Here is a 23,549-nt window from a genome sequence, read left to right as displayed (position 1 = left end):
TGGCACAGGATTTAAAAAAAACCTTGACCATACTTTTTATGGCACTTTACACAGGTGTAGAAGCACAAACCTATACAATGAGTCTCTGTAAATCTGTATAACTGTCCCTTCTTGCAGCTGCCTAAAGTCTACTTTTCTCAGAGGGGAACCGTCAGCTTTTGAATACTTTACCTGTGGGTGTCTAGAGGGGCCAGCAGTATAAATCCAGCCCTGGCTGCAAGGGACAACCTCATGATGATAAACTGCCAACAATGGGGCAAGATATTGTATATCAACAAAAGAGTCATTGCACATTAGCAAAGAATACAAAAGAAATTATTTCCTTTGTTGCATCTAAAAGTGTTTGTTTTGTACCTATACAGAGAGAAAAAGAAATTTTTTATTCTGTTGCTTGTGAGGTGTGTCACTGTCCACTCGTAAAGCAGTTGGAGACCTGCTTATCAGCCATTGAGCAATCTGCCTTAAAGGGACACACCCTTTTCCCCCTTGATTTAGATAAAGCACACAATTAAAAAAATAAAAATTCCAGTTTACTTTGTATCCTTTGTTGAAGAGCATACACAACAGGAGAGCTATTAGGCAAAACTTTTAACTATGTTATACAGTGCTTTGATTTTCTAGTGCTCAAGTGCATAACAACAGCTGCTATATAGTGCGCCAGGCACATGCTTGCTGCTGAGCTCGCCTCCTTGCTTTTTAACAAAAAGAGAGTAAAGTAGAAACAAATTTTTTTTAAATTTTGAAATAGTGCTCTTTCATAGTTATTATATAACATCTTAGGATGCTAACATTGCTGTATTTCCTAGCATGTGACCCCATTAAACTCTTATATATACTCTGTACTAACAGGTTATGATACCAGCACTGTATTGCTTCCTGTTTTGTAGAAATAAAAAATCCAACACTAGCCAGGTGAACTTTGTGATCCAAGACAGAACACGCTGTGATCGGAGATGTCATTGCAGAAAAGGCAGCATGGCTGTAGAAAGAATGGGACACATGCAGGAACTATTAGCGCTTTCACTTAGCAGCGCTGCTCCACATCAGACTGTTCTCTTCAAACAGCGCCGTTCTTATTCACGAGACACTAAAAACTTTTTTTCCCTCTACAGCCAATTGACAATGCAATTTTCAAAAGCTACAATAATTTATACAACTTTAAAAAACATAATTTATGTAAGAACTTACCTGATACATTCATTTCTTTCATATTGGCAAGAGTCCATGAGCTAGTGACGTATGGGATATACAATCCTACCAGGAAGGGCAAAGTTTCCTAAACCTCAAAATGCCTATAAATACACCCCTCACCACACCCACAATTCAGTTTAATGAATAGCCAAGTAGTGGGGTGATAGAAAAAGGAGTAAAAAGCATAAAAAAAAGGAACTGGAAATATAATTGTGCTTTATACAAAAAAACATAACCACCATAAAAAGGGAGGGTCTCAAGGACTCTTGCCAATATGAAAGAAATTAATTTATCAGGTAAGTTCTTACATAAATTGTGTTTTCTTTCATGTAATTGGCAAGAGTCCATGAGCTAGTGACGTATGGGATAGAAATACCCACAATGTGGAACTCCGCAGAAGAGTCACTAGAGAGGGAGGGAAATGCTGAGAAGCGCATATCACAGAGGAAAATCAAGCACAAACTTACTATACCACCAAAGGCAAAGTTTGTAAAACTGAATTGTGTGTGTGGTGAGGGGTGTATTTATAGGCATTTTGAGGTTTGGGAAACTTTGCCCCTCCTGGTAGGATATTATATCCCATACGTCACTAGCTCATGGACTCTTGCCAATTACATGAAAGAAATGACTTTATTCTCCAGTTAATTGAAAATTAGATGGTGCTTTAGTGTAACTGCCTAATTTTAGATTGAATTTAATTTCAAAATGACTTGCAGAAAAAAAGTCAAACTCACTGCAGAAAGTAAAAAAAAAAAAAAAGACCTGCCTCTGGGACTCAATATTTGGGATAAAATTTGACATATGTTGTAGATTTATTGTGGTGCGGACAGACATGATCCACTGTAGCGATCATGTCCGCCGCACATCGATAAATGCCGACAGCATACGCTGTCGGCATTTATCATTGCACAAGCAGTTCTGTTGAACTGCTTGTGCAATGCTGCCCCCTGCAGATTCGCTAGCAGGGGGTGTCAATCAACCCGATTGTATCCGATCAGGCGGATTGATGTCTTCAGCCTCAGAGCAGGCAGACGAATTAAGGAGCAGCGGTCTTAAGACTGCTGCTTCTTAACTCCTGTTTCCGGCGAGCCTGAAGGCTCACGCGGAAACAGCTGCAGGAATCGGCCCCATGGAATTTGAACACTAATACAGGTACTAAATAAACCCTTAATGCAAACTGCTTGAGATAGAAAAGGTTTGGATTTCAGAATATCTGTATATTTGCATCTAAAAAATGGGACAGCTTGAAGAGGGGATGGGACCAAGGGTAAATAACATCTTATTTAATTTAGGCAATTTTTCCATGTCATAATACAACCTATACATAAACTAAAGGTAGTTTTATATAATTTGCAATACTTATGTATCAATAGTGCCTAGAAAGGTAGTACAGTACTGTAATAAGAAAGGGAATAGTTAACACTATGCACTAGTGTTTGTGGCCCGAAGGAAAGACAGAAATAAAAACGTCCTTTGGGGGGGTATGTCCGGGTAGTGGCCATACTAGGTCACATTTTCAGAAGCTCCCAGGAATATTGGGATAAACCGCCAATTATCCTTCAAGATCTTTAATATTTCCACACGGAAACGCATGATACTTCTTCCTAATATTATATTGATCTGATCTATACCAAACTTTCGCTACCTGGGATCAGATCCGGACTGCTGAGGCCTTGGGAGGCGGCCTTTTCATAAGACCTCGGCACCCCCCCCTGTCTATCAGGGTTGAGTAGCTTTCGGTCTGCCATTTTCAGCTTGTTTCAAGTAACTGCAACAAGATGGAGACTGTTTCACTTTCCTACTCATATCAACATGGAGGACTTGCATGCAATCCTGAGACTTCAGTTGGAAGATTTTGAACGCAATAAGGACCGCAAATTTGAGGAGCTGTTGGGCCTTTGTAAATCCCTACAAGCTCTGAAAAACCCATCTCCGCATGCGGACCTGATCATTCAGGACGTAACAGATCCTTTTCCAGACAACACACCATAAAGATGCAAACAATACAGCACAACAGTATAGCATACAAGAGAAGCTATACGGCGAGCAGCAAACTGACCCTAATCGGTACATCCAACATCCTACTTTGAACTTACTAGTGGTGTGTGGAGAAATGTCACCCTAGGCTTACCTATGGGGGATGCGGCCGGCCTCCCTGAGGATACCAGAGGTTCTTTAATTAATTGCGATTCAGCAGCGGAGAATATCCACCCCTATGGGAAACATAGCCACAGAGACACCTTGCAGGCTCTAACACATCCGATGCAGCAAAGCGGTCATATGAGCCAGATGATCTCCTACACTCTAATTACATTAAAATCCAGCATTTGCCACTTTCCTTTGCTCCATCAGAGGAGCAGTGGTGGCAGATGCTCCTACGGAAGATAATTTCTAACGCACTTAGAGGGCTTCGGATCGAGGTTTCTGAGATGACTCTGTGGCATTGGAAAATTGGAGTGGACTGACTTCTTGGACATAATTTATAACTCAAATGGCTCCTATTCATCACTGTGGTGTCTGAGACTTTCTTCCCACTATCTCTCGGCTACTTATGGCAACGGCTATGTTTGATATGCAGGACCGTGCACCATCACATGAGATAAATTGCGCTCCTATGACATGAATAGTACTGGCCTTGTTGATATTACAAGCATATTGTATGAGGGCTTAGTTATTATTTCAGGATTGAATTTGTGTTTAAAGGGACAGTTTACTCAAAAATTGTCTCCCCTTTAATTTTTTCCCAATAATCCACTTTACCTGCTGGAGTGTATTAAATTGTTTACAAGTATTTCCATTACCCTTATATTGGCATTTGAAATAGTTTCTTTAACCTGTGGTATCCCCACCCATCCTGAAAATTTTTGGCCTCAAGGCCAAGCTGTGTTAACACAACCAGTAGAAGAAATTACACTTCCAGTGGGTTATAGAAGAGATAAGGTAATAAAATGTTAATTTTTCATTGTTCTCTCCAAGTATTGGTGATTGGTTTATGGACAGATATAAGATAAAGAAGCAGGTATATTTACACCATGTGATAAAGTAATGAGATCTGATTATACCTACAAGCTCAACCCATTTTATTAGGGTGTGGCTTCAAAACACAAAATCTGCTAATTTATATACACTAATAAGCCTTAAAAAGTAAATCTCATACATTTTATACTGTGCAGCTGGTAAAAAAAGTAATTGGAAACACATTAAGGGAAAAACAAAATTTATGCTTACCTGATAAATTCCTTTCTCCTGTAGTGTGGTCAGTCCACGGGTCATCATTACTTCTGGGATATTAACTCCTCCCCAACAGGAAGTGCAAGAGGATTCACCCAGCAGAGCTGCTATATAGCTCCTCCCCTCTACGTCACCTCCAGTCATTCGACCAAGGACCAACGAGAAAGGAGAAGCCAAAGGGTGTAGTGGTGACTGGAGTATAATTCAAATTTTTTTTACCTGCCATAAAAAACAGGGCGGGCCGTGGACTGACCACACTACAGGAGAAAGGAATTTATCAGGTAAGCATAAATTTTGTTTTCTCCTGTTAAGTGTGGTCAGTCCACGGGTCATCATTACTTCTGGGATACCAATACCAAAGCTAAAGTACACGGATGACGGGAGGGACAGGCAGGCTCTTTATACGGAAGGAACCACTGCCTGAAGAACCTTTCTCCCAAAAACAGCCTCCGAAGAAGCAAAAGTGTCAAATTTGTAAAATTTGGAAAAAGTATGAAGAGAAGACCAAGTTGCAGCCTTGCAAATCTGTTCAACAGAAGCCTCATTCTTAAAGGCCCAAGTGGAAGCCACAGCTCTAGTAGAATGTGCTGTAATTCTTTCAGGAGGCTGCTGTCCAGCAGTCTCATAGGCTAACCGTATTATGCTACGAAGCCAAAAAGAGAGAGAGGTAGCCGAAGCTTTTTGACCTCTCCTCTGACCAGAATAAACGACAAACAGGGAAGACGTTTGTCGAAAATCCTTAGTTGCCTGTAGATAAAATTTCAGGGCACGGACTACATCTAGATTGTGTAGCAGACGTTCCTTCTTCGAAGAAGGATTAGGACACAAAGATGGAACCACAATCTCTTGATTGATATTCCTGTTAGTGACCACCTTAGGTAGGAACCCAGGTTTAGTACGCAGAACTACCTTGTCTGAATGAAAAATCAGATAAGGAGAATCACAATGTAAGGCAGATAACTCAGAGACTCTTCGAGCCGAGGAAATCGCCATTAAAAACAGAACTTTCCAAGATAACAGCTTGATATCAATGGAATGAAGGGGTTCAAACGGAACACCCTGTAAAACATTAAGAACTAAGTTCAAACTCCATGGTGGAGCAACAGTTTTAAACACAGGCTTGATCCTAGCTAAAGCCTGACAAAAAGCTTGAACGTCCGGAACTTCTGACAGACGTTTGTGTAAAAGAATGGACAGAGCTGAAATATGTCCCTTTAAGGAACTAGCAGATAAACCCTTTTCTAAACCCTCTTGTAGAAAAGACAATATCCTAGGAATCCTAACCTTACTCCATGAGTAGCTCTTGGATTCGCACCAATATAAATATTTGCGCCATATCTTGTGGTAAATCTTTCTGGTAACAGGCTTCCTAGCCTGTATTAAGGTATCAATAACTGACTCAGAAAAACCACGTTTTGATAAAATCAAGCGTTCAATTTCCAAGCAGTCAGCTTCAGAGAAATTAGATTTTGATGTTTGAAGGGACCCTGGATCAGAAGGTCCTGTTTCAGAGGTAGAGACCAAGGTGGACAGGATGACATGTCCACTAAATCTGCATACCAAGTCCTGCGTGGCCATGCAGGCGCTATTAGAATCACTGATGCTCTCTCCTGTTTGATTCTGGCAATCAATCGAGGAAGCATCGGGAAGGGTGGAAACACATAAGCCATCCCGAAGGTCCAAGGTGCTGTCAAAGCATCTATCAGAACCGCTCCCGGATCCCTGGATCTGGACCCGTAACGAGGAAGCTTGGCGTTCTGTCGAGACGCCATGAGATCTATCTCTGGTTTGCCCCAACGTCGAAGTATTTGGGCAAAGACTTCCGGATGAAGTTCCCACTCCCCCGGATGAAAAGTCTGACGACTTAAGAAATCCGCCTCCCAGTTCTCCACTCCCGGGATGTGGATTGCTGACAGGTGGCAAGAGTGAGACTCTGCCCAGCGAATTATCTTTGATACTTCCATCATTGCTAGGGAGCTTCTTGTCCCTCCCTGATGGTTGATGTAAGCTACAGTCGTGATGTTGTCCGACTGAAACCTGATGAACCCCCGAGTTGTTAACTTGGGCCAAGCCAGAAGGGCATTGAGAACTGCTCTCAATTCCAGAATGTTTATTGGTAGGAGACTCTCCTCCTGATTCCATTGTCCCTGAGCCTTCAGAGAATTCCAGACAGCGCCCCAACCTAGTAGGCTGGCGTCTGTTGTTACAATTGTCCAGTCCGGCCTGCTGAATGGCATCCCCCTGGACAGATGTGGCCGAGAAAACCACCATAGAAGAGAATTTCTGGTCTCTTGATCCAGATTCAGAGTAGGGGACAAGTCTGAGTAATCCCCATTCCACTGACTTAGCATGCACAATTGCAGCGGTCTGAGATGTAGGCGTGCAAAGGGTACTATGTCCATTGCCGCTACCATTAAGCCGATCACCTCCATGCATTGAGCTACTGACGGGTGTTGAATGGAATGAAGGACACGGCATGCATTTTGAAGCTTTGTTAACCTGTCTTCTGTCAGGTAAATCTTCATTTCTACAGAATCTATAAGAGTCCCCAAGAAGGGAACTCTTGTGAGTGGAAAGAGAGAACTCTTCTTTTCGTTCACCTTCCATCCATGCGACCTTAGAAATGCCAGTACTAACTCTGTATGAGACTTGGCAGTTTGAAAGCTTGAAGCTTGTATCAGAATATCGTCTAGGTACGGAGCTACCGAAATTCCTCGCGGTCTTAGTACTGCCAGAAGAGCACCCAGAACCTTTGTGAAGATTCTTGGAGCCGTAGCCAATCCGAATGGAAGAGCTACAAACTGGTAATGCCTGTCTAGAAAGGCAAACCTTAGATACCGGTAATGATCTTTGTGAATCGGTATGTGAAGGTAAGCATCCTTTAAATCCACTGTGGTCATGTACTGACCCTTTTGGATCATGGGTAAAATTGTCCGAATAGTTTCCATTTTGAACGATGGAACTCTTAGGAATTTGTTTAGGATCTTTAAATCCAAGATTGGCCTGAAAGTTCCCTCTTTTTTGGGAACCACAAACAGATTTGAGTAAAACCCTTGTCCTTGTTCCGACCGCGGAACCAGATGGATCACTCCCATTAATAAAAGATCTTGAACGCAGCGTAGAAACGCCTCTTTCTTTATTTGGTTTGTTGACAACCTTGACAGATGAAATCTCCCTCTTGGGGGAGAGGATTTGAAGTCCAGAAGGTATCCCTGAGATATGATCTCTAACGCCCAGGGATCCTGGACATCTCTTGCCCAAGCCTGGGCGAAGAGAGAAAGTCTGCCCCCCACTAGATCCGTTCCCGGATCGGGGGCCCTCAATTCATGCTGTCTTAGGGGCAGCAGCAGGTTTCCTGGCCTGCTTGCCCTTGTTCCAGAACTGGTTAGGTTTCCAGCCTTGTCTGTAGCGAGCAACAGCTCCTTCCTGTTTTGGTGCAGAGGAAGTTGATGCTGCTCCTGCTTTGAAATTACGAAAGGAACGAAAACTAGACTGTCTAGCCTTAGGTTTGGCTCTGTCTTGAGGCAGGGCATGGCCTTTACCTCCTGTAATGTCAGCGATAATTTCTTTCAACCCGGGCCCGAATAAGGTCTGCCCTTTGAAAGGTATATTAAGCAATTTAGACTTAGAAGTAACGTCAGCTGACCAGGATTTTAGCCACAGTGCTCTGCGCGCCTGAATGGCGAATCCGGAATTCTTAGCCGTAAGTTTAGTTAAATGTACTACGGCATCCGAAATAAATGAGTTAGCTAACTTAAGGGCTTTAAGCGTGTGTGTAATCTCATCTAATGGAGCTGATTCAAGTGTCTCTTCCAGAGACTCAAACCAAAATGCTGCTGCAGCCGTGACAGGCGCAATGCATGCAAGAGGTTGCAATATAAAACCTTGTTGAACAAACATTTTCTTAAGGTAACCCTCTAACTTTTTATCTATTGGATCTGAAAAGGCACAGCTATCCTCCACCGGGATAGTGGTACGCTTAGCTAAAGTAGAAACTGCTCCCTCCACCTTAGGGACCGTTTGCCATAAGTCCCGTGTGGTGGCGTCTATTGGAAACATCTTTCTAAATATCGGAGGGGGTGAGAACGGCACACCGGGTCTATCCCACTCCTTAGTAACAATTTCAGTAAGTCTCTTAGGTATAGGAAAAACGTCAGTACTCGCCGGTACCGCAAAATATTTATCCAACCTACACATTTTCTCTGGTATTGCAACTGTGTTACAATCATTCAGAGCCGCTAACACCTCCCCTAGTAATACACGGAGGTTTTCCAGCTTAAATTTAAAATTTGAAATATCTGAATCCAGTTTGTTTGGATCAGAACCGTCACCCGCAGAATGAAGCTCTCCGTCCTCATGTTCTGCAAATTGTGACGCAGTGTCTGACATGGCCCTAATATTATCAGCGCACTCTGTTCTCACCCCAGAGTGATCACGCTTACCTCTTAGTTCTGGTAATTTAGCCAAAACTTCAGTCATAACAGTAGCCATATCCTGTAATGTGATTTGTAATGGCCGCCCAGATGTACTCGGCGCTACAATATCACGCACCTCCCGAGCGGGAGATGCAGGTACTGACACGTGAGGCGAGTTAGTCGGCATAACTCTCCCCTCGTTGTTTGGTGAAATATGTTAAATTTGTACAGATTGACTTTTATTTAAAGTAGCATCAATGCAATTAGTACATAAATTTCTATTGGGCTCCACTTTGGCTTTAGCACATATAGCACAGATATCTTCCTCTGAATCAGACATGTTTAACACACTAGCAAGTAAACTAGCAACTTGGAAATACTTTTCAAGTAATTTACTATAATATGAAAACGTACTGTGCCTATAAGAAGCACAGAAAAAGTTATGACAGTTGAAAATTAATAAAAGTTATAGCATCAAATCTTTGTGAAAAAACACAATTTTAGCAAAGGATTGCTCCCATTAGCAAAGGATAACTAACCCTGATAGCAGAAAAAAAATACAGAAATAAACGTTTTTTATCACAGTCAACTACAATCTCACAGCTCTGCTGTGAGTGATTACCTCCCTCAAAACAAGTTTTGAAGACCCCTGAGTTCTGTAGAGATGAACCGGATCATGCAGGGAAGATAATAAACTTCTGACTGAATTTTTTGATGCGTAGCAAAAGCGCCAAAAAAAAGGCCCCTCCCCCTCACACACAACAGTGAGAGAGATCAGTAAACTGTCATAAATTAAATAAAACGACTGCCAAGTGGAAAAAAAAAAAAATAGTGCCCAAAACATTTTTTCACCCAGTACCTCAGAAAATTAAACGATTTTACATGCCAGCAAAAAACGTTTAACATTAAATAAATTAAGTGTTATTAAAAAGCCTGTTGCTAGTCCCTGCAAATTAGGCTAAAATCTTATGTATACAGTATAATTCCAGTGAAGTGCCATTCCCCAGAATACTGAAGTGTAAAATATACATACATGACAGCCTGATAACAGTTGCTGCTACTGCATTTAAGGCTGAGTTTACATTACATCGGTATGGCAGAATTTTCTCATCAATTCCATTGTCAGAAAATAATAAGCTGCTACATACCTCTTTGCAGATTAATCTGCCCGCTGTCCCCTGATCTGAAGTTTACCTCTCCTCAGATGGCCGAGAAACAGCAATATGATCTTAACTACGCCGGCTAAAATCATAGAAAAAACTCAGGTAGATTCTTCTTCAAATTCTACCAGAGAAGGAATAACACACTCCGGTGCTATTATAAAATAACAAACTTTTGATTGAAGGTATGAAACTAAGTATAATCACCACAGTCCTCTCACACATCCTATCTATTCGTTGGGTGCAAGAGAATGACTGGAGGTGACGTAGAGGGGAGGAGCTATATAGCAGCTCTGCTGGGTGAATCCTCTTGCACTTCCTGTTGGGGAGGAGTTAATATCCCAGAAGTAATGATGACCCGTGGACTGACCACACTTAACAGGAGAAAACAATTTTATAGTATACTGTCCCTTTAAGGTGTCCTCTTGTATATCATACAATAGCTTTATGCACTACTAGCCCAGATACTAAGCTTTTGCAAAATGTGGATGTTGTACATGCATGCTTAAAGGCAATATTAACTATAATGTGGTTATTGGATTATAAGTTATTATCCCTTACTCATAATGGGTTTAAAATGAGCTCACTCTTGAATATCAACAGTGCTAAAATCTAACAGCTATCTCAATTGTCAAAGCTTAGTTTTCTCTTAGAGTCTCAGACACACTACATGAAGCTACTGGATGGCTATCTATCTATCTATTGGGTACTTGTAAAGCGCAAACTAATCACCCGTGAGGGTCTCAAGGCGCTATGGGGGGGGGAGAGGGGGGCTAAGGGAAGACGATTCATTCAAAGAGCCAGGTCTTGAGGTCCTTCCTGAAGTTTGTAAGGGAGGTGGATTGTCTGAGGTGCAGCGGGAGGGAGTTCCAAGACCTTGCTGCCATATAGGAGAAGGATTTTCCTCCAGCTGTTTCTTTCTTGATGCGGGGGATGACTGCGAGTGCTTGGTCGGCAGAGCGGAGTTGTCTGGAGGGGGTGTAGAAATTGACACGGTGGAGGACCGATGTTGTGGAGGGCCTTGAATGCATGGGTTAGGAGCTTGAAGGTGATTGTCTTGTTGATGGGGAGCCAGTGTAGGTTCCTTAGGTGTTCGGTGATGTGGTTTTGGCGAGGGATGTCGAGGATGAGTCTGGCCGAGGTGCTCTGGATGGAGTCGTTTCTGGAGCTTGATGGTGGACCCGGCGTATTGTGCATTGCCGTAGTCCAGTCGACTGACGAGGGCATGGGTGACAGATTTTCTAGTTTCAGTGGGGATCCACTTGAAGATTTTTCGCAGTAGGTGGAGTATGTGAAAACAAGTCGAAGAGACGGCGTTGACTTGGCGGTCCATGGAAAGTGATGAGTCGAGGATGACGCCTAGATTTCGTGCGTGGTGTGTTGGAGTTGGAGGGTGTCCGAGGGCTGTGGGGCACCAGGAGTCATCCGATGCAGATTTGGTGGGTCCGAGGAGGAGGATTTCGGTCTTGTCAGTGTTGAGTTTGAGACGGTTGTTGTTCATCCAGGTGACGATTGCTGTAAGTCCTTCGTGGACATTTTTCTTGGCGGTGGCGGGGTCTCGGGTGAGTGAGATGATTAACTGTGTATCGTCGGTATAGGAGACGATGTTGAGGTTGTGTTGTTGGACGATGGCGGCGAGGGGGGCCATGTAGATGTTGAAGAGGGTGGGGCTAAGAGAAGAGCCTTGGGGTACGCCGCAGCTGATTGCTGTGGGATTGGAGGAGAAGGGTGGGAGTCTGACCTTCTGGGTTCTGCCGCTGAGGAAGGAGGTGATCCATTCCAGGGCCTTATTGCGGATGCCAGCATCGTGTAGGCGCGTCAGGAGGGTGCTGTGGGCTACAGTGTCGAATGCGGCTGAGAGGTCTAGAAGAATGAGCGCAGCAGTCTCTCCTTGGTCGAGCAGGGTGCAGATGTCGTCTGTGGCAGCGAGGAGGGCGGTCTCGGTGCTGTGATTGCTCCTGAAACTGGATTGGGAGGGGTCCAAGATGTGGTTGGTCTCGATGTGGTCAACAAGTTGTGCATTAATGGCCTTCTTGATTACTTTGGCTGGAAAGGGGAGAAGAGAGAAGGGGCGGTAGTTTTTAGGATCTATGGGGTCAGCTGTGGGTTTCTTCAGCAGGGGTTTCAGCTCTGCATGCTTCCAGTCTTCTGGGAAGGTGCCAGTTTTGATGGAGCAGTTTATGGTGAGGCAGAGTTCGTGGGCGATGGTAAAACCCGCTTTGTTGAATATGTGGTGCGGGCATGGGTCTGAGGGTGCTCCGGAGTGGATAGATTTCATGATTCTGAGTGTGTCCTCCGTGGTGAGGGGGCTCCAGGTAGTGCGTAGAAGGTGGCGGGTGGTGGGTTTGGGTGAGGTGGTGGTCAGTGGGTTGGCGGTGAGTGGTGAGTTCTGGAGCTCAAGGCTGTCGAAGATGTTGATGATCTTGCGGTGGAAGTAAGTAGCGATGTTGTCGCAGAGGTCCTGGGAGGGTGGGATGTCATTAGTATCACTGTTGGGTTTGGAGAATTCCTTGATGACTGTGAACAGCTCTTTGCTGTTGTGGGTTTTGGCGTGGATTCTGTCTAGGATAGCGGTTTTCTTTGTGGTTTTGATGAGGTGGTGGTGGGTGGTGACGGCTTCTTTGTAGGACTTGCTGGATCCCCATATTCTCTCTAATCGTCTGCAGTGGCGTTTGGAGTCCTGGAGGGTGGGGGTGAACCAGCTGGCCTTGTTGGTGGGCTGGCGGCAGGACGGTTTCTTGAGGGGGGCAAGGCTATTTGCGCAGTCTGTGATCCCGCGATGTAGGTGGTAGGCGGAGGAGTTCGCGTCAGTGGAGGTCACTGGGGGGGACTTGATCAGAGTGGATTACGTTTCTTGGCAGGAGCAAAATGTAACATTCTTAATGTAAACCACAGTTAGTTATATTTGTTCTAAACACATAGCTAAATATTACCCAATTATGCCTTAGCTGTTGGTATATTTTTGTGTTTATTATTATGCCTACTTTTATGTCCTGTAGGACTGGTTATGTTCCTTCATTAGGAATTTCTGAGTATAATTGGACATGTATGTTAAATATTCAGTTGACTGTATCTATTTAGGGTACAACCGGTATAGCTGAAGTCACACATTCACATCACAAGTTTATATAGCATTGTAATTGTGGCATGTTACTTTGAATTGATTGAACAACACACATAGCAACAAACTCTACTCCTATTAGCCAATAGCCCTATTTAGTTGCTTCACATATGCCACTACACAAGAAATAACAAGATGCCCTAACCGCACTCATTTTTATCTTAGTACTCCTCTATAGATTCCTGTAATACTGTATAGGACTCATAGATGAGTGCATTTTATCCCTCCTCATGATATTATAATAACCTAGTCTACTTTGCTTTACTATATTATCCTCCAGAGTACATGTATCTATGTAGTCCCATCTTTATTAACATTTACTAACAACAGTCTGTATAACATTTTCATCACATGAAATGTTGTGGGTCAATAGGCATTTCTCATATACACACAATATTGACCCATAACATCATTATCTAACTCTTCTTCTAATACTTATTTCGTGTTACCTTATTTGTTCTTACGTAAGCTCTCATTTGAAGTTACAGTTACTTATCTATTTAATAACCATTACTAATAGGTAATGTTCTATTTGTATTTAATGCTGACAATCATAAGTTGTTGTGATTTTTTTATTTATTTCTATTTTACTTTTCACCATGCTCAAGAGTGGCTCTATATCATTCTAGTTTGCCTCCAGTGACCCAAGCTATTATGTATAGGTCCAAGAGTGGCCTATAGACAATTTGGGGGGTTTATATAATAAAAAAACAGAATTTATGTTTACCTGATAAATTACTTTCTCCAACGGTGTGTCCGGTCCACGGCGTCATCCTTACTTGTGAGATATTCTCTTCCCCAACAGGAAATGGCAAAGAGCCCAGCAAAGCTGGTCACATGATCCCTCCTAGGCTCCGCCTACCCCAGTCATTCGACCGACGTTAAGGAGGAATATTTGCATAGGAGAAACCATATGGTACCGTGGTGACTGTAGTTAAAGAAAATAAATTATCAGACCTGATTAAAAAAACCAGGGCGGGCCGTGGACCGGACACACCGTTGGAGAAAGTAATTTATCAGGTAAACATAAATTCTGTTTTCTCCAAAATAGGTGTGTCCGGTCCACGGCGTCATCCTTACTTGTGGGAACCAATACCAAAGCTTTAGGACACGGATGAAGGGAGGGAGCAAATCAGGTCACCTAAATGGAAGGCACCACGGCTTGCAAAACCTTTCTCCCAAAAATAGCCTCAGAAGAAGCAAAAGTATCAAACTTGTAAAATTTGGTAAAAGTGTGCAGTGAAGACCAAGTCGCTGCCCTACATATCTGATCAACAGAAGCCTCGTTCTTGAAGGCCCATGTGGAAGCCACAGCCCTAGTGGAATGAGCTGTGATTCTTTCGGGAGGCTGCCGTCCGGCAGTCTCGTAAGCCAATCTGATGATGCTTTTAATCCAAAAAGAGAGAGAGGTAGAAGTTGCTTTTTGACCTCTCCTTTTACCGGAATAAACAACAAACAAGGAAGATGTTTGTCTAAAATCCTTTGTAGCATCTAAATAGAATTTTAGAGCGCGAACAACATCCAAATTGTGCAACAAACGTTCCTTCTTTGAAACTGGTTTCGGACACAGAGAAGGTACGATAATCTCCTGGTTAATGTTTTTGTTAGAAACAACTTTTGGAAGAAAACCAGGTTTAGTACGTAAAACCACCTTATCTGCATGGAACACCAGATAAGGAGGAGAACACTGCAGAGCAGATAATTCTGAAACTCTTCTAGCAGAAGAAATTGCAACTAAAAACAAAACTTTCCAAGATAATAACTTAATATCAACGGAATGCAAGGGTTCAAACGGAACCCCCTGAAGAACTGAAAGAACTAAATTGAGACTCCAAGGAGGAGTCAAAGGTTTGTAAACAGGCTTAATTCTAACCAGAGCCTGAACAAAGGCTTGAACATCTGGCACAGCGGCCAGCTTTTTGTGAAGTAACACAGACAAGGCAGAAATCTGTCCCTTCAGGGAACTTGCAGATAATCCTTTTTCCAATCCTTCTTGAAGGAAGGATAGAATCCTAGGAATCTTAACCTTGTCCCAAGGGAATCCTTTAGATTCACACCAACAGATATATTTTTTCCAAATTTTGTGGTAAATCTTTCTAGTTACAGGCTTTCTGGCCTGAACAAGAGTATCGATAACAGAATCTGAGAATCCTCGCTTCGATAAGATCAAGCGTTCAATCTCCAAGCAGTCAGCTGGAGTGAAACCAGATTCGGATGTTCGAACGGACCCTGAACAAGAAGGTCTCGTCTCAAAGGTAGCTTCCAAGGAGGAGCCGATGACATATTCACCAGATCTGCGTACCAAGTCCTGCGTGGCCACGCAGGAGCTATCAAGATCACCGACGCCCTCTCCTGATTGATCCTGGCTACCAGCCTGGGGATGAGAGGAAACGGCGGGAACACATAAGCTAGTTTGAAGGTCCAAGGTGCTACTAGTGCATCCACTAGAGCCGCCTTGGGATCCCTGGATCTGGACCCGTAGCAAGGAACTTTGAAGTTCTGACGAGAGGCCATCAGATCCATGTCTGGAATGCCCCACAGCTGAGTGACTTGGGCAAAGATTTCCGGATGGAGTTCCCACTCCCCCGGATGCAATGTCTGACGACTCAGAAAATCCGCTTCCCAATTTTCCACTCCTGGGATGTGGATAGCAGACAGGTGGCAGGAGTGAGACTCCGCCCATAGAATGATTTTGGTCACTTCTTCCATCGCCAGGGAACTCCTTGTTCCCCCCTGATGGTTGATGTACGCAACAGTTGTCATGTTGTCTGATTGAAACCGTATGAACTTGGCCCTCGCTAGCTGAGGCCAAGCCTTGAGAGCATTGAATATCGCTCTCAGTTCCAGAATATTTATCGGTAGAAGAGATTCTTCCCGAGACCAAAGACCCTGAGCTTTCAGGGATCCCCAGACCGCGCCCCAGCCCATCAGACTGGCGTCGGTCGTGACAATGACCCACTCTGGTCTGCGGAATGTCATCCCTTGTGACAGGTTGTCCAGGGACAGCCACCAACGGAGTGAGTCTCTGGTCCTCTGATTTACTTGTATCTTCGGAGACAAGTCTGTATAGTCCCCATTCCACTGACTGAGCATGCACAGTTGTAATGGTCTTAGATGAATGCGTGCAAAAGGAACTATGTCCATTGCCGCTACCATCAACCCGATCACTTCCATGCACTGAGCTATGGAAGGAAGAGGAACGGAATGAAGTATCCGACAAGAGTCTAGAAGTTTTGTTTTTCTGGCCTCTGTCAGAAAAATCCTCATTTCTAAGGAGTCTATTATTGTTCCCAAGAAGGGAACCCTTGTTGACGGAGATAGAGAACTCTTTTCCACGTTCACTTTCCATCCGTGAGATCTGAGAAAGGCCAGGACAATGTCCGTGTGAGCCTTTGCTTGAGGAAGGGACGACGCTTGAATCAGAATGTCGTCCAAGTAAGGTACTACAGCAATGCCCCTTGGTCTTAGCACAGCTAGAAGGGACCCTAGTACCTTTGTGAAAATCCTTGGAGCAGTGGCTAATCCGAAAGGAAGCGCCACGAACTGGTAATGTTTGTCCAGGAATGCGAACCTCAGGAACCGATGATGTTCCTTGTGGATAGGAATATGTAGATACGCATCCTTTAAATCCACCGTGGTCATGAATTGACCTTCCTGGATGGAAGGAAGAATAGTTCGAATGGTTTCCATCTTGAACGATGGAACCTTGAGAAACTTGTTTAAGATCTTGAGATCTAAGATTGGTCTGAACGTTCCCTCTTTTTTGGGAACTATAAACAGATTGGAGTAGAACCCCATCCCTTGTTCTCTTAATGGAACGGGATGAATCACTCCCATTTTTAACAGGTCTTCTACACAATGTAAGAATGCCTGTCTTTTTATGTGGTCTGAAGACAACTGAGACCTGTGGAACCTCCCCCTTGGGGGAAGTCCCTTGAATTCCAGAAGATAACCTTGGGAGACTATTTCTAGCGCCCAAGGATCCAGAACATCTCTTGCCCAAGCCTGAGCGAAGAGAGAGAGTCTGCCCCCCACCAGATCCGGTCCCGGATCGGGGGCCAACATTTCATGCTGTCTTGGTAGCAGTGGCAGGTTTCTTGGCCTGCTTTCCCTTGTTCCAGCCTTGCATTGGTCTCCAAGCTGGCTTGGCTTGAAAAGTATTACCCTCTTGCTTAGAGGACGTAGCACTTTGGGCTGGTCCGTTTCTACGAAAGGGACGAAAATTAGGTTTATTTTTTGCCTTGAAAGGCCGATCCTGAGGAAGGGCGTGGCCCTTACCCCCAGTGATATCCGAGATAATCTCTTTCAAGTCAGGGCCAAACAGCGTTTTCCCCTTGAAAGGAATGTTAAGTAACTTGTTCTTGGAAGACGCATCAGCCGACCAAGATTTCAACCAAAGCGCTCTGCGCGCCACAATAGCAAACCCAGAATTCTTAGCCGCTAACCTAGCCAATTGCAAAGTGGCGTCTAGGGTGAAAGAATTAGCCAATTTGAGAGCATTGATTCTGTCCATAATCTCCTCATAAGGAGGAGAATCACTGTCGACCGCCTTTATCAGCTCATCGAACCAGAAACATGCGGCTGTAGCGACAGGGACAATGCATGAAATTGGTTGTAGAAGGTAACCCTGCTGAACAAACATCTTTTTAAGCAAACCTTCTAATTTTTTATCCATAGGATCTTTGAAAGCACAACTATCCTCTATGGGTATAGTGGTGCGTTTGTTTAAAGTGGAAACCGCTCCCTCGACCTTGGGGACTGTCTGCCATAAGTCCTTTCTGGGGTCGACCATAGGAAACAATTTTTTAAATATGGGGGGAGGGACGAAAGGAATACCGGGCCTTTCCCATTCTTTATTAACAATGTCCGCCACCCGCTTGGGTATAGGAAAAGCTTCTGGGAGCCCCGGCACCTCTAGGAACTTGTCCATTTTACATAGTTTCTCTGGGATGACCAACTTGTCACAATCATCCAGAGTGGATAATACCTCCTTAAGCAGAATGCGGAGATGTTCCAACTTAAATTTAAATGCAATCACATCAGGTTCAGCTTGTTGAGAAATGTTCCCTGAATCAGTAATTTCTCCCTCAGACAAAACCTCCCTGGCCCCATCAGACTGAGTTAGGGGCCCTTCAGAAATATTAATATCAGCGTCGTCATGCTCTTCAGTATCTAAAACAGAGCAGTCGCGCTTACGCTGATAAGTGTTCATTTTGGCTAAAATGTTTTTGACAGAATTATCCATTACAGCCGTTAATTGTTGCATAGTAAGGAGTATTGGCGCGCTAGATGTACTAGGGGCCTCCTGAGTGGGCAAGACTCGTGTAGACGAAGGAGGGAATGATGCAGTACCATGCTTACTCCCCTCACTTGAGGAATCATCTTGGGCATCATTGTCATTGTCACATAAATCACATTTATTTAAATGAATAGGAATTCTGGCTTCCCCACATTCAGAACACAGTCTATCTGGTAGTTCAGACATGTTAAACAGGCATAAACTTGATAACAAGTACAAAAAACGTTTTAAAATAAAACCGTTACTGTCACTTTAAATTTTAAACTGAACACACTTTATTACTGCAAATGCGAAAAAACATGAAGGAATTGTTCAAAATTCACCAAATTTTCACCACAGTGTCTTAAAGCCTTAAAAGTATTGCACACCAAATTTGGAAGCTTTAACCCTTAAAATAACGGAACCGGAGCCGTTTTGAACTTTAACCCCTTACAGTCCCTGGTATCTGCTTTGCTGAGACCCAACCAAGCCCCAAGGGGAATACGATACCAAATGACGCCTTCAGAAAGTCTTTTCTAAGTATCAGAGCTCCTCTCACATGCGACTGCATGCCATGCCTCTCAAAAACAAGTGCGCAACACCGGCGCGAAAATGAGGCTCTGCCTATGCTTTGGGAAAGCCCCTAAAGAATAAGGTGTCTAAAACAGTGCCTGCCGATATTATTATATCAAAATACCCAGATAAAATGATTCCTCAAGGCTAAATATGTGTTAATAATCAATCGATTTAGCCCAAAAAAAAGTCTACAGTCTTAATAAGCCCTTTTTGAAGCCCTTATTTACGATCGTAATAAACATGGCTTACCGGATCCCAGAGGGAAAATGACAGCTTCCAGCATTACATCGTCTTGTTAGAATGTGTCATACCTCAAGCAGCAAGAGACTGCTCACTGTTCCCCCAACTGAAGTTAATTGCTCTCAACAGTCCTGTGTGGAACAGCCATGGATTTTAGTGACGGTTGCTAAAATCATTTTCCTCATACAAACAGAAATCTTCATCTCTTTTCTGTTTCTGAGTAAATAGTACATACCAGCACTATTTCAAAATAACAAACTCTTGATTGAATAATAAAAACTACAGTTAAACACTAAAAAAACTCTAAGCCATCTCCGTGGAGATGTTGCCTGTACAACGGCAAAGAGAATGACTGGGGTAGGCGGAGCCTAGGAGGGATCATGTGACCAGCTTTGCTGGGCTCTTTGCCATTTCCTGTTGGGGAAGAGAATATCCCACAAGTAAGGATGACGCCGTGGACCGGACACACCTATGTTGGAGAAATTAGGTTTCATTGATATACGATTTGTTTGAAATGCAGCTGAATTTGTTATTTTTCCTTTTATTTTTGTTGATTCTCAATGCATGTATATATATATATATATATATATATATATATATATATAGCAGATAAGCATCCATATATTGCAGTCTCAAAAGTTTGTAACTTTTAATTTATTTTTTTGTGTTTCATTAGACATAGCGCCTACTAATGATATATACACAGTTACTATTTGGCCTAATGGCTAACGCCTGCTTACCTATGTTCAAAACTGTATAATTATGGTGTTAACTTATGCAATTGTTGACTATGTGAAAGAACATATATACATTCCTTTTATGCTGTTATGTATAAAAACCTCAATAAAAATCTTTGATTTAAAAAAAAAAAAAGAAAAAACGTCCTTTGGGGTTACCACAACTCAAAGGGGAAAACAGAAGATATCAGTACCCAATCAGTATCCAACATTACCTGTCCCCTGTGCCAGTAAACATTTTTAAGAAGTATATTATCATCATTTGAATGTTTTATAATCATACACTTATATGCAAATATTGACTTGTGGCCCCCATGTGTTAGGAAGTTGGCCATCCTTGTTTTAAATAAATAAATATAGACTATCATTTGCATTTTATAACACAAATACCAAAACCAGAGATGCAGGCAGAGAATATTGTGATTTACTGGTGGGGGGAAATGGTAATTTTTAATAGATGTATTTATTTGAAAATAATGTAATGAAAAAGTTTGGATTTCAGAATAATTACTTATTTGGGAATTACTTATTTGGGGCTATATATATATATATATATAAGTAAAACCTCAGAGCCTCTCACCAATCTGTCGGTTAATTCCTGGATGCTTTGCAAGTGCCATCAGGAAGCCATAGAAGGTGACTCTTGTAGCACTGCTGGTAATTTCACAAAGTAGCGGTAGAGGAGGGAAGCTGCAGGAAAGAGGGGACATTAACTTAATACAAAGCTCAGAAAAAAACTCATTATCAAACATAACATCATACTGCATATTGTAATCACTATGGCACAAGACGTTAAAGGGACATGCAACCCAAATTGTTTCTTTCATGATTCAGATAGAGCATGCAATTTTAAGCAACTTTCTAATTTACTCATATTATCAATTTTTCTGCGTTCTCTTGCTATCTTTATTTAAAAAGCAGGAATGTAAAGCTTAAAAAACGGCCCATTTTAGGTTCAGCGCCCTGGGTAGCGCTTGCTTGTTGGTGGCTACAGTGCAACCACAGCGAAGCTCTGTTTGAAGACAACAGGGAAATATGGAGCAGGACTGGCTCTCATGGATTTTGCTTTATTCTCCAGTTAATCAACACATTGCAGCTGAGATGATGCTTTATTGTAACGGCCTAATATAAATTGAATTTAATTTCAAAATGACCTGCAGAAAACTTAACTATAAAAAAATCTCATTGCAGAAAGTGAAAAAAAAGTTCTGCCTCTGGGGATGAAGCATGGTTTTTACCCATTGGACAGTCCCTCAGTTATTACCTGCTTTCCCGCATTTTAAACAAACTCATTATTCATGCACATGTACGTATCAGTATGATAAAAGAGTTCCTCCTATTTCTTCTCTCTTCCTCTAATGACAGTGTTTGGAGATGTTTCTTTGTGGTATTCCGGTGAAATAATGTATATAGACCTGTCTGTTATGGGCTTATAAATATAAGATACTAGGCACTGAATATTATTTATATATAATTTGAGGTTCAACCTCACTAAGTTTTTTTGTACTACAAACATTGCTTGTATGTTCTAGTTTAAAATGTTTCAAATTCAGGAAGAAATAGGAAATGAAATATAAAGCTCTGCAAGCTTGTATTGGGGAACTTGAAGCTATGGATATGGACATTGTTTTTGTTAATTGTTGAGGAATAGCTTCACTTTGATGGACAAACTGGACAATTGGAATCTGATACACAAAGGATATACTATACCCCTGTATAATCAGAAACAAGCTGTAAATTGGAAATCTTTTATTCATATGTGATAGTATTGTAAAAATTTTTTGTCAATTAACAATCAAGTGAAAAGTAAAAAATATAATTCATTGAGATTCAAAAGGGAGAGAAACATTTTATTAAAAACATACATTGACATGAAATACATTTATTTTATGGAAAATAGTCATTACGTTTAGAGAAACAGAGGGAAAAAATATGTTAGAGAACATGAATTTTAGGTGCACAGTGATACCCATAGCAATCTGTGTGTTGACCACATTAGGGCTTTAGCTATGATCACACCATTACAGTATTTGCTTTTGTAGGGGGAGAGGTGGGGACTACTCTTCCTGCTGCATTCTTTTAAACAATGTAATCTTCATAGCTATAATTTTAAATACCTTTCCAATTTATTTCTATGATCAAATTTGCTTCATTCTTTTGGTATTCTTTGTTGAAGGAGCAGATTTGCACTACTAGGAGCTAACTGAATACATTTGGTGAGCCAAAGACAAGAGTCATATATGTGCAGCTGTCCAATCACCAGCTAGCTCCCAGTGGTGCATTGCTGCTACTGAGTCTATTTACATATGCTTTTCAACAATGGATACCAAGAGAATGAAGCAAATTAGATAATATAAGTAAATTGACGTTGTTTACAATTGCATATTTTATCTGAATAATGAAAATTAAATTTAGGGGCTTTATTTTAAAGAGGGGCTTCTGTGTGTTAAAACAGGTGCTCTATAGGGGTCTACAAGCCTGCAAACAGTGTGGATATTTTTATTTTCTATATATTTGTGCTTAAACATTTAACCCCCGAGACTGTCTTTCAAATTGTGGGTCTTGGGGGTTCCTAAGACTTAATGGAGCTGAGATTGAGGGGTTTTAATACTTTCCCCCACATCCAGCTACCTTAAGTCCTATGTAGATACCTTCTACTTCTTGGTTTCTGGGGCCTGGTGACGTCACAGACAACCCCGAATTTCCCCGGCGATCCACACTTAACACATTGTGTGGATGACTACTGCGTATTGTCAGGCACAGTTAAGGAGTTAAAATTCTGTATGAACTACATTTAGTCAATAAAAGACCATGTAAAGAACAGTCAGGGCATCATTTGTAACTCAGCCACTTATCTGGCTATGGTAATTGCTTCAAGGAACACGGTCTTTAATGAAAGATTACAGAGGAACAATGTCTGTTGTAGTTCAAAGGAGAAGGCTTCAGCCAGAGGTAAATTCATTGGAAATAAAACATTTAGGATAAATACACACTGCTGCATCAATGTTTTCTATCCCTTTCTGATTCCAGTATAATCTAACACAGCAACATGAATGTTTGAGGTACAAGTACTAAGTCCTCTTTCAAATTCCTCATGTGAGAATTCAAAACATATTAGAAAAAAAACTTACTTATTCCTAAAAAGATGATATTCCTGAATCCATGCAGAAAGAAATAACAGAATTTATGCTTACCTGATAAATTACTTTCTCCAACGGTGTGTCCGGTCCACGGCGTCATTCTTACTTGTGGGATATTCTCTTCCCCAACAGGAAATGGCAAAGAGTCCCAGCAAAGCTGGTCACATGATCCCTCCTAGGCTCCGCCCACCCCAGTCATTCGACCGACGGACAGGAGGAAATATATATAGGAGAAACCATATGATACCGTGGTGACTGTAGTTAGAGAAAATAATTCATCAGACCTGATTAAAAAACCAGGGCGGGCCGTGGACCGGACACACCGTTGGAGAAAGTAATTTATCAGGTAAGCATAAATTCTGTTTTCTCCAACATTGGTGTGTCCGGTCCACGGCGTCATTCTTACTTGTGGGAACCAATACCAAAGCTTTAGGACACGGATGAAGGGAGGGAGCAAATC

The 23,549-nt window shown here is 42.3% G+C and overlaps 1 protein-coding gene across 1 annotated transcript in view; it reads right to left on the bottom strand.

The window, feature by feature from the left end:
- The window catches only part of CSTPP1 (centriolar satellite-associated tubulin polyglutamylase complex regulator 1), a 322,173-nt gene that overhangs the window by 14,498 nt on the left and 284,126 nt on the right, over positions 1-23,549 (bottom strand). The window contains exon 7 of the mRNA XM_053720316.1: positions 20,530-20,639. Within this exon, the coding sequence (XP_053576291.1) occupies positions 20,530-20,639 (110 nt within the window). The remainder of the gene's footprint in view (positions 1-20,529; positions 20,640-23,549) is intronic.

This window comes from Bombina bombina, chromosome 7 (assembly GCF_027579735.1).
Source record: "Bombina bombina isolate aBomBom1 chromosome 7, aBomBom1.pri, whole genome shotgun sequence".
Classification (NCBI taxonomy): Eukaryota; Metazoa; Chordata; class Amphibia; order Anura; family Bombinatoridae; genus Bombina; species Bombina bombina.
This window is presented reverse-complemented; position numbering and strand designations above follow the sequence as displayed.